Source organism: Chelonia mydas, chromosome 2 (assembly GCF_015237465.2).
Source record: "Chelonia mydas isolate rCheMyd1 chromosome 2, rCheMyd1.pri.v2, whole genome shotgun sequence".
Lineage (NCBI taxonomy): Eukaryota > Metazoa > Chordata > Testudines > Cheloniidae > Chelonia > Chelonia mydas.
Genome location: NC_057850.1, coordinates 253,941,061 through 253,955,932, shown reverse-complemented (window position 1 = coordinate 253,955,932; position 14,872 = coordinate 253,941,061). Strand labels below are relative to the sequence as shown.

General features: G+C 43.4%; 1 protein-coding gene across 1 annotated transcript in view; it reads left to right on the top strand.

Moving 5' to 3' along the window:
• Window positions 1-14,872, top strand: part of OBSCN (obscurin, cytoskeletal calmodulin and titin-interacting RhoGEF) — a 281,809-nt gene that overhangs the window by 138,310 nt on the left and 128,627 nt on the right. Inside the window, exons 58-66 of the mRNA XM_043541677.1 lie at window positions 64-330; window positions 1,674-1,940; window positions 3,916-4,182; window positions 5,582-5,848; window positions 6,890-7,156; window positions 8,434-8,706; window positions 9,271-9,537; window positions 12,672-12,938; window positions 14,560-14,826. Of these exons, the coding sequence (XP_043397612.1) occupies window positions 64-330; window positions 1,674-1,940; window positions 3,916-4,182; window positions 5,582-5,848; window positions 6,890-7,156; window positions 8,434-8,706; window positions 9,271-9,537; window positions 12,672-12,938; window positions 14,560-14,826 (2,409 nt within the window). The remainder of the gene's footprint in view (window positions 1-63; window positions 331-1,673; window positions 1,941-3,915; window positions 4,183-5,581; window positions 5,849-6,889; window positions 7,157-8,433; window positions 8,707-9,270; window positions 9,538-12,671; window positions 12,939-14,559; window positions 14,827-14,872) is intronic.

Below are 14,872 nucleotides of genomic sequence, written 5' to 3'. Positions count from 1 at the left end.
TTTTCAACTACAGCAGCTAATTGCCATCAGTTTGTAACGCAGTGTATATATTGCATCCTTCAGCTCTGCCTCCATCTTTCAAAGAAGAAATGTGCAATGAGGAAGCCACAGAAGGTGGAACAGTCACTCTGCACTGTGAGCTGACCAAGGTCGCTGCCCCAGTGGAGTGGAAGAAGGGTCACAAAGTGCTCAGACCGAATGACAAGTACACAATGAGACAGGAAGGTTGCCTTTTGGAGCTGGTGGTCCATGGTTTGGATCTGAAGGATGCTGGAGATTACACCTGTGTGTGTGGAGACCAGAAGACCACAGCTGCCTTAACAGTGCATGGTAAAAAGGAAAAGAAAATAATTTCTGAAGTATTTTTAATACCAGCTTTGCTTATTGAAATAATGTCATGGGATGCAAAGCTTGCTATTAAGGCTTGTACTCATACAGTAATGCTCCAGCACGCAACAACTATAAGGCTGGGGGACTCTGTTTAAAATAGCTCTCAATAATACTGTGCTAGAGTCCTCATGCATTTTATACTGAGAAGATGTCTTAAGAGAAGGGATTAAAAGTCTCCTAAAATGAAAGAAGGATGTGACTCATCATCCTTTTTAATTCTGAAAGTGACATGTTTTTATCTCTGTACATTATCTGGGCATCCTATATAAGTGCCTCTTGCAATTTCCCTGCGTCCCCTTCTGCTATTTTAGGAATACTGCTTCTTATTGTTGTTATGTGAGAGGTGTGGTTTTATGCAAATTTTTGGCTGAATCCTGCATCCTTTGCTAGCTACCATGAGATTCATTAAGAAGACTAGTATGAGCAAAGCCTTTGACCAATATTCCTTTCTGGTGTGCTGTATTCTGTACTTCAAGCCCGGGATGTATGTTTGTGACTCAGGTTCTCCTCCATTTACTTTGAATTGACCCTTGGTGTACTATAGTAATTTTTATTATGGACACTCTTTTGTGATGGATCATGTTTGCAATTTAGGAGATATTAAACAGATCTAGAGCAATTCATTGTACGAGTACATCACACAAACCAAAAAACGCAGCCCAGGTGAACTGAATTGTTCACTGAGCTTCACAGACTCTTTGGCAAAACTGGGCCAAGTTTCAGACAAGCTTGCATCAGTTTTGGGCCAGGAATACAATTAAATCCTCAAGGGGAGCACAAGAGCATAGCCCAAATGGCCTAACAGAGTGGCCATGCAGCAAAAGGGAGTTGCAACACAGAATCCTGTGCAGGCCCCAAGATGGGCCATGTAACTCTAATTTCGTCCGTAAAACCCTCCTTTAGGAAAAAATTTTGAAATGCTTACTCCTTATTGCAGATGTTCAGATCAGCTCTTGAGCCCCAAGAACTTTTCCAAGACCATGGGGCGGACCCAGCACATTTGTTACTTTTGTATCAGTAAAAGCCTCCTGCCCCCGGTAGGTCCTGGTTCATGTTAAGAATGAGCAACATACATAGCAAGAGCTGCTTCCTGAAATAGATACCTTCTGGTTCTGAAAATATGCACATTACCTCTTTGGGATCTACTACTGTAGATTCCTGAGGCCTTGACACACCAAAATAGTTCATTGTAGAGGGTTACAGAGTTCAAACTCTTTCTACATTATCTCTCCCCCCAGAAAGCCCAGTTGTGATATGATGCACGTTATGTTTTTATTTCATAGCCCTACCAGCACTTTTTAAACATGAGCTTCGGGATGAGGAGGCAGAAGAAGGTGGCACAGTCACACTGCAGTGTGAGCTTACCAAACCTAGTGCTCCTGTAGAGTGGAGGAAAGGAGCTACAACTCTCTACCCTGGACTGAAATATGAGATGAAGCGACAAGGGCCCATTGCTGAGCTGGTCATTCATGACTTAAAACTGGACGATACAGGAAAATATACCTGTGACTCTGGGGATCAACAGACAACAGCTGCAGTGACCATACATGGTAGGCAGAACATTGCAACACTTGCCACATAAATGTGCTATGAAATAAGGTCCTTCTAATTTTGCTTTAGTTGCCTTGCTGCTGGTCCTCTATTCCAGTGTATGTTCTGCTGTGCTCTTGATGTATTCATAGATTCATAGATACCAAAGTAAGAAGGGACCATTATGATCATCTAGTCCGACCTCCTGCACAACGCAGGCCACAGAATCTCACCCACCCACTCCTACCTATTCCACTGAAATCTGAATGGATTGTTCCCACAGATCTGGCACATGTGCCAGTCTTGGGTTGAGGGGGTTGCCTGGCATACCTGAAATGTTTAAGCAGCAGCAAAGCAGTTAAACAATCTGGTGATGTAAAGGTACTGGTGCACCCAAGCCGTCTGAGTGGAGTGAAGTTGACAGCAAATGAGAATTTGGTGAGCTCTTCTATAATGGCATTATGGCTACTGCTGTTTGTGAGGGTGACCCCATATTTAAAATGTTTCTCACGCTGAATGCTCCCAAGTGGATTTTTGTAACCCAAGCTGAAGTCCGTGGAGTTTCACTCATAATTAATTTGGTCCAACTTCAGATGTCGTCTGAATCCGTAGGGCAGGGAATGACCACTACTAGTGAAATGGGTAAAAGTGCCATGTTTATGGGTTTGGGAAAAGTGAAAGTTTTTTTTTAATTTTATTTTTGCTTCAAATTACTTTATGCAAATGAAAGGCAGTTTATGTGGCAGAATTAGCTGACTTTTCATCATGAGCAGCTGTTTTTTTTTTTGGCGACAGGAAAATTTATTCACAAAAATTGTTGGCCTTTTCAGCTCAAGAAGATTTTGCCCAGAAGGGAAAAGCTCTATCTGGTGAAAGAAACTTTGCTGTCAATCAAATATTGACTATAGCTACCGTATAACTTAAGTGTTGATGAGAGAAAACCCAAAGAGGAGTTATTTGTTGCTGATTTCCCTTTTCTTTTTTGAGCTGTTCTTTTTATTTTTTCATTAATAATAAGTGGTAGGACAGGCAGGTAGAGTTGTAGGAAACAGATATTTATTAAATGTTCTGAGTAGTCAGTGCTGCACCCTGACGGTAGAGTTTGAATGCAGTTAGTGTCACTCGACTTGCCTGCCTGAGCCCCCGGTGTCATACTAAACTAGGTCCTTTCTGAAAGCTGAAACTTGCTCCAGTTCTATTCGTATTACATTCATCTCCCATTGAACTAACCACTGTCACATTTTGAAACTTAACATTGCCTGTTATGCATTGGCTGAGAATTTATCTATTGCTAGTATTATTTATTTATATTACTGTAGCACTGGTCACAGACCAGGACCCCACTGTGCTTTGTGCTGTACAAACACAGAACAAAAAGATCGTCTCTGTCCCAATTTTCAGAGTAGCAGCCGTGTTCGTCTGTATCTGCAAAAAGAAAAGGCGTACTTGTGGCACCTTAGAGACTAACAAATTTATTTGAGCATAAGCTTTCATGAGCTACAGCTCACTTCATCGGATGCATTCGTTTACAATCTAAAGGAGAAGATTCTCTAAGCTAAGCACAACAGGCTGTTGTAAATCTTAAAACCTGATAGGAGGGAAAGGGACCACATAGGAGGACAAATTCACTACCACTTGAGCCCTTGCTTTCAGATACTGTGTTCTTCAAATGCAGCCTCTTCTGTTCTTGTAGAGATGCTTCCATAGAAAAGTCTGATCAGATTAGATCAGTGGCTCTCAGACTTGTTCATTTTGTGGATTACTTTGTGAGACAGATCTACTCATGAACAAACTCTGCTCCTAATGCCACAATCCTTCCCCCACCCCACCACCGTTTCTAGGTTCAGAAATGGTTCATGGAACGGACTGACAAGAAGTGGTCCACAGACCAGTGTTAGAGAAACCCTGGTTTAGCTTGTTCTTGATGGACCCTGGTAGATATCTTCATCTTTATCTTAACATGCACTTAAAATATTTACCTCTCAATTTTTACAGCCCTGCCCATTGTATTTAAGCAACCCCTTCAGAATCAGGAGGCTGAAGAAGGAGGTACAGCCACATTACATTGTGAGCTGTCAAAACCAAAAGTTCCAGTGGAATGGAGGAAAGGAGGCCTGGGGCTGCAGCCTAGCAATAAGTATGAAATGAAACAGAGGGAATGCATTGTGGAGCTCTTAGTACATAATCTCCAAGTCGAAGATACAGGAGAATACAGCTGTGATATTGGGGAACAGGAAACAAAGGCTTCTTTATATGTGAAAGGTAGGAGATGAGAGTCCCTTGCTGACTTCGCTCCTGAAACAATTGATTTGCTTCAGCACACAAAAGTAACATGATTGAATTATATAATTTTGGGGTATAATGATATTTTTCCCTTCAATCTTATTGATTTTCTTTAAAAATAAAGTCGCCCGGCACCATTATCCTGAAGGGAACAGTGGTATGGAAGAGGAGATGGTACTTTATTTTAAGAGATCGTATTTGTTTGTAGGAGCTGGGACGGGGTCAGGCCAGACAGCTACAGGAGTGTGCTCCTATTGGATTCTGGGAAGGTGTAGGATCCTCCCGCAGTACAAGAGAGTGCTGGAAGGCAGATATATTAGCCCCAGGATAAGCAGGTCCCTTTTCCCTTGGTAGCTGAACAGGGGTTACTCTAGGTTAATTAGGACATCTGGGGCCAATCAAGGGCCTGCCAGAACCTGTTAAAAGCCTTCCCTCCAGCCAGATAGGGCACGCAATAGGAGCTGAGTGGGGAGGGCAAGCTACTGGAGAGCTGGGCAGTGCAGAGGCTGACAAGCATTAGGAGAGAAGCCACGCAGGTACAGAGGGGAAGGGTGGGAGAATCCCTGCCTAACAGGGTGGATGGCCCTTCTGGGCTCCGGAGGTCTGAGGGAAGAGACCCTGCCAGAGGGGAGAGATTGAACCGAGTGTCTGGTCTGTTGCCACCATGACCAGAGGGGCTACCAGAGACTGAGGGGCTCTCCTTCCTTCTCCCCGCCCCATCAGGGAGGGACCCTGCTCTGACAGGGTGTGGACAGTAAACCCAGGGGCATGGGGAAAATTCTGAGGGAAAAGAGGAATACCCCAGCCCGCCGCTAAATGGAAGCGTGGGACCCACAGAGGCAGAGAGGAAGCTCTGTCACAGAGCACGTGAGTGTTGCTTGTAACATGAGTAACTTTCCCATACATTTGGGAAGAGTTTGAGAGGGAAGCTCTGCAATGATTCAACTTAATGTCACTGGACATTTGTCTTGATGCACCACTGATGTCCTCTCCAATATTAAACAAAAACAAAGTTCTCCATCTAGTAACTGGAATGAGGCCAACGTGGGACTTTCCCAGGGTCTGGCCCTAGGAAGATTCATTTCTGAATACCGACATATCTCTGGGATTGGTTCAAAGTTAATTTAGCTCAAAGAACTCAACCAAGGGAAGACGTAAGGTCAAAGAGTACTTGAAGGAAACTTCAGAATTGCAGACAGCCTCTTTTGAAGATAATGGAATCAGTTACCGCTGGCAGTATACGTTCTATGATAGTGACTTTGGGGGGTATTTTTAAAAATCAGGCGCTACCTTTCCCACAACGTTAGTGTCTGGTTATGTTAACAGGTACTTGATTTGGGGTTAAATAAAAGCCCCTGTTTTTTTCATTTCCTTTTAGCCCTCCCAGTTCTTTTCAAAAAGGAGCTCAAGGACAAGGAAGTGGAAGAAGGAGCTACAGTAAAACTCCAGTGTGAGCTGACAAAGGCCGCGGCTTCTGTGCAATGGAGGAAAGGCACCATGGACCTCTTTCCATGTGCCAAATATGAAATGAAATTAGATGGTCTCGTAGCTGAACTTGTGATCCATAACACAGAACCAGAGGACACATCGGATTACACCTGTGATACTGGAGATCAACAGAGCACAGCCAACCTCAGAGTGAATGGTTAGCATCACCCTAAATGGGGCACAGTTTAAAAACATGATCAGTGACATGTTAGAGAAGTTACTCTGAATTTCTTCGTGAATACAACAAATTATTAATAAGTTGAATGAGAGAAAAGCAGATGCAGAACCACGAATCAGAATGCACAAAAGTGGATTGTGGAGGGACATTTTTAGAATGCCTGTTAGGATGCATAATTCACTGCATATAAGTGACCTCCATGTGTCCCTTAACAGTTGCAAGAAAATTCACACTAGATGAAGACTCCATGATTTTAACAAATGTTAATTCTTCGGATCTGGTAGTTTGGGTTATTTTCTAGTCCAGTGCAGTAATAGAATCATCATGCATAAGCAAGTTATAGAAGCACTTTGATTACCTACTGATTTTCATCTTTAATAAACTGCAGTGAAAAGCATGAGCATTTAAACAAAACAAAAATAAAGTGGGTGGCTAGTCACATAATTAACTACCCTCCCAACAGTTCAGTGGCTGTTGTCCAAGTAGTTGGATGGAATTTGTTCTCGTACAATAGTGCTACATCTTCTGCAGGGGATTATTGTTGCGAGTCTAAGGATTTTGGAAAGATAGTGGTGCAACAGAATGTGTGTTTAAGGCCTGATTCTCCTCTTTCTCAAGTTGGTGTAAATCAGGAATAACTCCACTGAAGTCAATGGAGTTACACTGGTGTTAGTAAGAAGAGTATACTCTGTATTTAGAATGAATGCTAATAGTGCATCCTAACTCCTAATGCTATCTTCTGCATCACAAGAAGGCTCATAATAGAGCTCCTTCTGATAAAGAAAACGCTGAACTTTGTGTGGGATAAAACCTTGAGGGAAATTGCACTGAGATTGCCTTTCTTTATATACTGGGATCACAAGTGGTTTATTTACCTCTGACATTATTAAATGCATATTTGTTCTGCAGCATGAGGCCACAGGCAGCCTGCCTCCTTGTGTTGGATTGTAGCTGGGTTCATCTTTCTACATATAAGCACATAGCTAATGGATTGTCTATTGACTGTTCTTGACTCCACAGCCATTAAACCTCTGTTCAAGCAACAGCTAAAGAATGAGGAAGTGGAAGAGGGAGGAATGGTCAAGCTACGCTGTGAGGTCACAATAACTAATGCTGTAGTAGAGTGGAGGAAAGGTGGCAGGGTGCTTCAGTCAAGTTCCAAGTATGGAATCAGACAGGATGGGACCATTCATGAGTTATGTATTCAACACCTGGAGCCTAAAGACACCGGCGAGTATTCCTGCATTGCTGGGGATGAGACAACCTCTGCAATGCTGACTGTGAAAGGTAAGAGCCTTTTACTGTGAGGTTGCTTTTCAGTACAAGATGGTGAGATTTCACAACATCATAATAGTTACTGCATATAATACAGTGTTTCATCTTCAAAAGATGACTAAAAGAGTTGTCACAAGGTAATAGAGTATGGCAAGTGTGAAGTTACTGAAGTGTTACTACGAGAGACAGAGTTTTCTTGTGGGTTCATCCAAGACCTTGGAACGAACTCCCACAGTATCTGAAAACTACCTCCCACCTCACTACTTTCCATGCCAAGTTCAAGTCAAGCTTCTTTGACTTTGCTTTCAATAATATAAACACATAATCTGGAGAAGAGAAGACTGAGAGGGGACATAACCATTTTCAAATACATAAAAGGTTGTTATGAGGAGGAGGGAGAAAAATTGTTCTTCTTAATCTCGGAGGATAGGACAAGAAGCAATGGGCTTAAATTGCAGCAAGGGCGGTTTAGGTTGGACATAAGGAAAAACTTCCTAACTGTCAGTGTGGTTAAGCACTGAAATAAATTGCCTAGGGAGGTTGTGGAATCTCCATCATTGGGGATTTTTAAGAGCAGGTTTGATAAACACCGGTTAGGGATGGTCTAGATCAGTGGTTCTCAAAGCCGGTCCGCCACTTGTTCAGCGAAAGCCCCTGGCGGGCCGGGCCGGTTTGTTTACCAGCCGCATCCGCAGGTTCGGCCGATCACGGCTCCCACTGGCCGCGGTTTGCTGCTCCAGGCCAATGGGGGCTGCGGGAAGCAGCATGGGCCAAGGGATGTTCTGGCCGCCCTTCCTGCAGCCCCCATTGCCCTGGAGTGGCGAACCGCGGCCAGTGGGAGCCGCCATCGGCCGAACCTGCTGACGCAGCAGGTAAACAAACTGGTCCGGCCCGCCGGGGGCTTTCCCTGAACAAGCGGTGGACCGGCTTTGAGAACCACTGGTCTAGATAATACTTAGTCCTGCCTTGAGTGCAGGGGACTGGACTAGATGACCTCTCGAGGTCCCTTCCAGTCCTATGATTTTATGATAGCACATGGTGCGCTATTTTAAAAGAGACACATACAATTTTATCCTTGGAGAGAGGAAGAGAGAGAGAACCACATGTGAAAGATGTTAGCCATATCACTTAATGCACCTGGTAAGTACTCAGATACCAATGTGATGGACATGTTATAAGAACCCACATAAAACAGAACAATTTTCTAGAATTATGATGAGCTGCTCTTGCGATTTTGGTCCATGTGCAGCCATTTATTCTTTCACTAATGGACATTGTAACATTTGTAGAGCCTGATGTGACCATAGTCAGTGGTCTGAAGAGCGTGGTGGTGTTTGAAGAGGAAGATGCTATGTTTCAGTGCCGGGTTTCGCATGACAACGCAAGGGATGTGGAGTGGAAGCTACAGGATGTTGCACTGCAGAGCAATGAAATGAACGAGATCTCTGTTGAAAAAGGCAAGATTCACACACTTAGGCTGAGGAAAACCACCCAGCAGGATACGGGCACCATCACTTTCAGAGTGGGACCCTACGTGTCCACAGCAGAGCTCACAGTAAAAGGTAACAAGATCCATGGCCTGGGTGAGACGCTGATGTGGGTAGAGTGCAGCTTCTCAAGGTGTCATCCGTATGGCACTACTGTTATCAAATGAAATTACCAAGGATGATTAGGATCAGGATTTTGATAGAACCTTCTTCTCTCCATTTCATAGTGCCATTCTCTCCCTGAATGCCCCTTCATAGCTGCAAAGAAATTTGCACTTGCAAAATCAAACCGTATTCCCTTCCTGTACTTATTAATCATGACATTGAGCCAGCCAAAATACTGATTAATGCTTCATTACAATATGATATTTTAAGAGATGTTGTCAAGTAGCTTAGGTCCAGAATGCAGGCTTTTGCTTCAAAAATAGCCTTACAAAACCTTCATAGAAGTTAAAACACTTTTTAGTATTTAAACATTCCATTGCATCATTTGCACGCCAGTTATTATGTTGACATAGCATTGTAAGGGGCTCAGAGCTGACTGGTTGACAATGTACTGCCAACGGCAGAATCTTGAAAACTAGACTAGGGTAATTACAAGCTCCTGCAATTCCATCCTCCATATATTTATAATTTCAGTACCGCTTCCAGTCTTTAAAGAGACTCTCAAGAACACAGAATTGGAGGAGGATGCTACAGCCACTCTGGAGTGCGAAGTCTCTCAGCCCAGTGTATCAGTGGAGTGGCGGAAGGGCTCCCAGGTGATTTCTCCAAGCTCCAAATATGAAATCAGGAAAGAGGGGACAATCCATACATTAAAGATTTATAATTTAAAGCCAGAAGATTCGGGCAAATACACTTGTGATAACAGAAATCAGCAAACTACAGCCACTTTAACTGTCAAAGGTAGGTTTTTGAATGGTTTTTAAAGGACATATTTGTTCTAGTTAACAAGCACAGTCCTACTTCTATCAGATGCACTGGGCCAGATCTTGAGTTGATCCTTTGAATTCGGGGGAGCTATTCTGATTTATACTGCTGAGGTTCTAGACCCCTGTTTTTAGTAGTTATGTTATTTCCATTGGATGTTGCATATGAAAGTGGTAATGGCCCCATAATGAATTCTCTCTGTGAACATCTACTAAAAATTATGGAAATTTGTTACTGTGTATGTACATCCGCTTTCATATCTTATTTGGTTACTCTCATAACTTTTAAAGTGAGGGACTAGTAGGTTCTGGCTACAGAGCTAGTTTTACTCTGAGTAAATGTTTGCAAACTACTCCAGTACATCTCTGTCAATGAACTTCATTCCTGACTTGAGAGGCCCCCTTCTAGTCCAGCTCTGGGCCTCAACCCTGGTCACAGATTCATAGATTTTAAGGCCAGAAGGGACCATTTAGTCTGACTTCCTGCATAACACTGGCCATAGAATTTCACCGTCACACTCTATTGAGCCCAGTGATGATTCTGTCACCTCAGTCCTGACATTCAGAGTTCTCTATTGCATTGGCCTTAGTCAATATACACCAAAAAAAGGATTATGCAAGTAAGATAATGGTGCTGATGCCGCTCTCTCTTACACCAGCGTAAATCAAGAACTCCACTGAAATCAGTAGAATTACACTGATGTAAAAAGCGATATGATCACTGTTAATAGCTTTAGCTATACACTGGAAGTCAATGGGAGATGATAGAGATCAGCACTAGTGAAAGTCAGACCCAAGGTGTCTAAAGTGGACACCCAAATATTGAGACACCCTAGATTAGTGAATTCTTTTGAAGTAACTGGCCTAAATGGCTTGTCTATGCTCACATAGTAAAACACTGTTAGACGAAGATTAGTAACCAGATAATCTGATTCTCATCCACCTGTCTCCACCACTAAACTACAGCGCCACAAAGGCCAATCACCTAAACTCTTAATGTTTCCTCTTCTTAAAATAGAAATATTTCAGTGGGAAAATTTCCATATCCAGATTGCAATATTATTATTAATATTTTGGGCCAAGAGTGAGTAACACATACCATTTTGACTCAAATGTGTGATATGGAATCATAGAAATGTAGGTTGGAAGGGAACTCAAGCGGTCATCCAGCCCAGCCCCCTGCACTAAGGCAGGACCAAATATACATAGACCATCCCTGACAAGTGTTGGTCTAACTTGTTGTTAAATATATCCAATGATGGAGATTTGACAACCGCCTTTGGAAGCATATTCCGTTACTTAACTGGCTGTATAGTTAGAGTAGGTCTACACAGCAATTAAATGCCTTCAGCTGGCCCTTGTCAGCTGACTCGGGCTTGTGAGACTCAGACTGCAGGCCTATAAAATTGCTATATAGACATTCAAGCTAGGACTGGAACCCAAGCTCTAGGACCCCAGCAATGGGGGAAGGTCCCAGAGTCCAGGCTCCAATGTATAGCTGAAGCTATTAACAGTGATCATATCATTTTTACATCTGTGTAATTCTATTGACTTCAGTGGAGTTCTTGATTTACATTGGCGTAAGAGAGAGCAGCATCACCTCCATTATCTTAGTGTCACCAACACATTTTATAACCATACTTGCCACTCCATTATCCATGTCATTAATGAAAATATTGAATAGTACCAGGACTGATCCCTTTGGGAATCCACTAGATATGTCCTGTCAGTTTGACAGCAAACCGTTGATAGCTACTCTTCGAGTATGGACTTTCAACCAATTGTGCATGCACTTTATAGTACTTTCATCTGGACCACATTTCCCTAGTTTGCTTATGAGAATGCCTTGTGAGACTATATCAAAAGCCTTACTAAAATCAAGATATATCCTGTCTACTGCTTCCCCCATTCACATGGCCAATAACCCTCTCCAAGAAGGAAATTAGGTTGGTTTGGCTTGATTTGTTCATGACAAATCCATGTTGGCTGTGACTTATTACTCTGTTATTATCTTCTAGGTGCTTACAAATTGATTGTTTAATAATTTGTTCCAGTATCTTTCCAGGTATCAAAGTTAGGCTGGCTTGTCTCTAGCTGACTGTGTATTCGTTGTTCCCTTTTTTTAAAAATAGGTACTATGTTTGCCCTTTCCAGTTCTCTGGGACCTCAGCTATCCTCCATGAGTTCAGCCAGAGATTCCCAAACTGTGGGGCGTGCTCCACTAGGGAGCATTGAGGAATGTTTGGGGGAGGCCTGGTTGCGGCTTGGGCCAGCCCTCATGGGGGACGGGGAGGGAGCACTACCCAGCTCCTCTTCTGGCCCTGGCTGCTGGCTCCGTCCCCAGGACTCCAGCTGCTGGCCAGCCCCTGGCCCCAACTCTTTAACCTGTTCTTTCCCTATTCTGACTTGTGTTCCTTCCCCATTATTGTTAATATTATTTGTGTTAAGTATCTGGTCACAATTAACTATTTCAGTGGAGACTGAAGCAAAAAAGGCATTAAACACCTCATCCTTTTTGGTGTCATCCATTATTAGTTCTCTTTCCCCACTAAGTAATGGAGCTACAACTTTTCATCTTCTCTGTCTTGCCTCTAAGGTATTTATAGAATCTCTTCTTACTGCCTTTTATGTCCCTTGCTAGGTGTAATTCATTTTGTGCCTTAGTCTTCCTGATTTTGTCCTTACATACTTGTGCTATACTTCTGTATTCATCCTTTGCAATGTGTCCACACTTCCACTTTTTGTAGGATTCTGTTATGATTTTCAAGTCATTATAGAACTTCTCATACAGCCATATTGGCTTCTTGTTATTCTTCCTATTTTTCCTTCTTATCGGGATAGTTTGCTATTGTGCCTGTATTATTTTACCTTTAGTATTAGATATGCTACAACAAAGAGTCAGTCACAAAGTTCAAGAGAAATGAAATGTTTCCAATTTCACATGGAAATTTTCCCCGTGAAAAGTGTTCACTAGTTTTGCCCGACTATAATGTTGACTCCAGATTCCAGCTGTTGCTTGTGATACCAAGCAAATCCAAATGCAGTTGTACTGTGAGGGGATGTACTGAATGGCATGATACTTGACCCTATTTTTTTCTCTATGGAACCCAGCCATTCCAGCACTTTTTGAACAAAAACTCCAGAGCCAAGAAGCTGAGGAGGGCTCCCCTGTCACCCTACACGCTGAGCTCTCCAAATCCAATGCCCCAGTGAAATGGAGAAAGGGTTCAGTCCTGCTCCAAGCTAGTACCAAGTACGAGATGAGACAGAAGGGATCTGCCGTGGAACTCCTAATTCATGACTTGCAGCTGAAAGACTCTGGAGACTATACTTGTGATTCTGGCGATGAGCAGACTACAGCATCCTTGTTGGTAAAAGGTGACAGAAACATTATTTCTCCTAATTGTAGCTATTTCTAGTTTAGTTTAAATGTAGCAGTCATATTACTGGGATGGAAGACCAATGAATTATGAAGCATGTTAACCAAGGAATGCTGCTACCGGTCCAGTGATCATGTGGTCACCAAAAGCTTTGGTAGTGTGATAAGATTGATAATGATTGAGCTAGACCAACCAGCCAGTCTTACGGATCTAGCTAGACATCAATCCAGGTGGCACTCGATCTGCAAGGAGGCTACATCCCTTTGGGATTTTCCTGAATGATGGAAAAGGATAAATGTGTCAGTACTCCACATGATGCTAGGCTCAGGGACACTGGACCAGTGAGCCCAGTCCCCCTGAGCCGAACGCTGTTAAGTGTCATGCGTTTCTCATGACACTCACTGGCAGCCCCCACTCCACACCACAGGCTAGCCTGCCTTCCTGCAGTCCAGCTGGGTTCCCATGCGTCCAGTTGTGCTGCAGGCAGAGAGACGGCATTCTGGGCCTGTTGTGTCACTTGATCTGCAAGCAGCTTGTCTGTTACACAGCCCCACCAACTGTTCCCTGGTCCTCTGCTGGCTCCATGGAGCAGTGGCCAGGAGGAGGGAGCAGCGCAAAAGGTGAGAGCAGTCCACTCTCCTGTCCCCACCGGCAACCCCGGGACACAGCTGCCCCAAAACCTCACCCCAGCCATTACCCAGCTGCTTCTCAGAGGCAACCATCCCTCCTCAGATCCACCCCAGGCACCTCCAGAAGCCACCCTCCCCTCTTACAGGCAGCCACCTTCCATCCCTATTAGCTCTCCATACACACTCAGAACCGTATTTCCTGCCCATGCAAATCTCCCCTTTCGCTCTGGAGCCACTAGCGCATAATAACAGGCTGAACCAAAACTCAGGAGCTGAGCCCCCAGACTTTGTGATGTTCCAAACCAAAACCCGAAAGCCCATCTCTAAATCATACAGATGTACCCATCTACGCTCTAAATCAATACAAATAATTCTAGTTCTCCTTTCTTTCTGGAGTTTGATTTTCAAAGCTGGGCAGATTAAAGGAAGATGCCCATTTCCTCATTTGTGCATTCAAATGAAAAAAAAAAACCCTAAATCCCTAGCTGAGGCATCTAAGTTCCACCTTGAGCACCCAAATGGAGAATTAGGTGTCAAACTTCAGTGCTCACGTTTTAAAATGGGCTCCTGCTACTGGGCACTGTGAGATGCTGCTAAGGTCATCCTTGATTTCAGCTGGAGTTGTTGGGATTCAGCACCTCTGAAAATCAAGCGCTCTACATTTGTTCCCCCTGTGGGGTTTTAAAAACGCATTTTGCAACATGAGCTAAAGAAATATCTTACAGGGTGCCATGATTTCATGTAAACTCCACTTAGACTTACCAGTCTATGAAGGCTTCCAAGAGACTGCTGCTAATGGTGATGTGAAATGAATTAGTACGTTGTGTCTGTCGGTGTGTAATTTTGGTGGAGAAACGAGTCAAAATGTTCACAACTGTATATGAAAAATAGAAGACCAGCTGTAAAGCAGGGGCAAGTTCATATCAGAAAGTCAGGAAAAGACAGTCACTAATGAAGTGCAAATGTGTTTCCCTGTTTATCTTTGTTTAGCTTTGCCAGTGCTTTTTATACGACCACTCCAGAGCCAGCAAGCAGAAGAGGGTGGCATCATCACCCTGAGCTGTGAGGTCTCTAAATCCAATGCCCCCGTGCAATGGAAGAAAGCAGGGAAAGTTCTGCAACCAAGTGACAAGTACGAGATGAATCAAACTGGCCCTGTCACTGAGCTGACAATCCATAACCTGAATGAAGCTGATGCTGGGGAATACACCTGTGATACAGGAGACCAACAAACCACAGCAGCTGTATATGTGAAAGGTAGGATTTGAACTCTCTTTTGATCAATACCATTGGAAGTATCTGA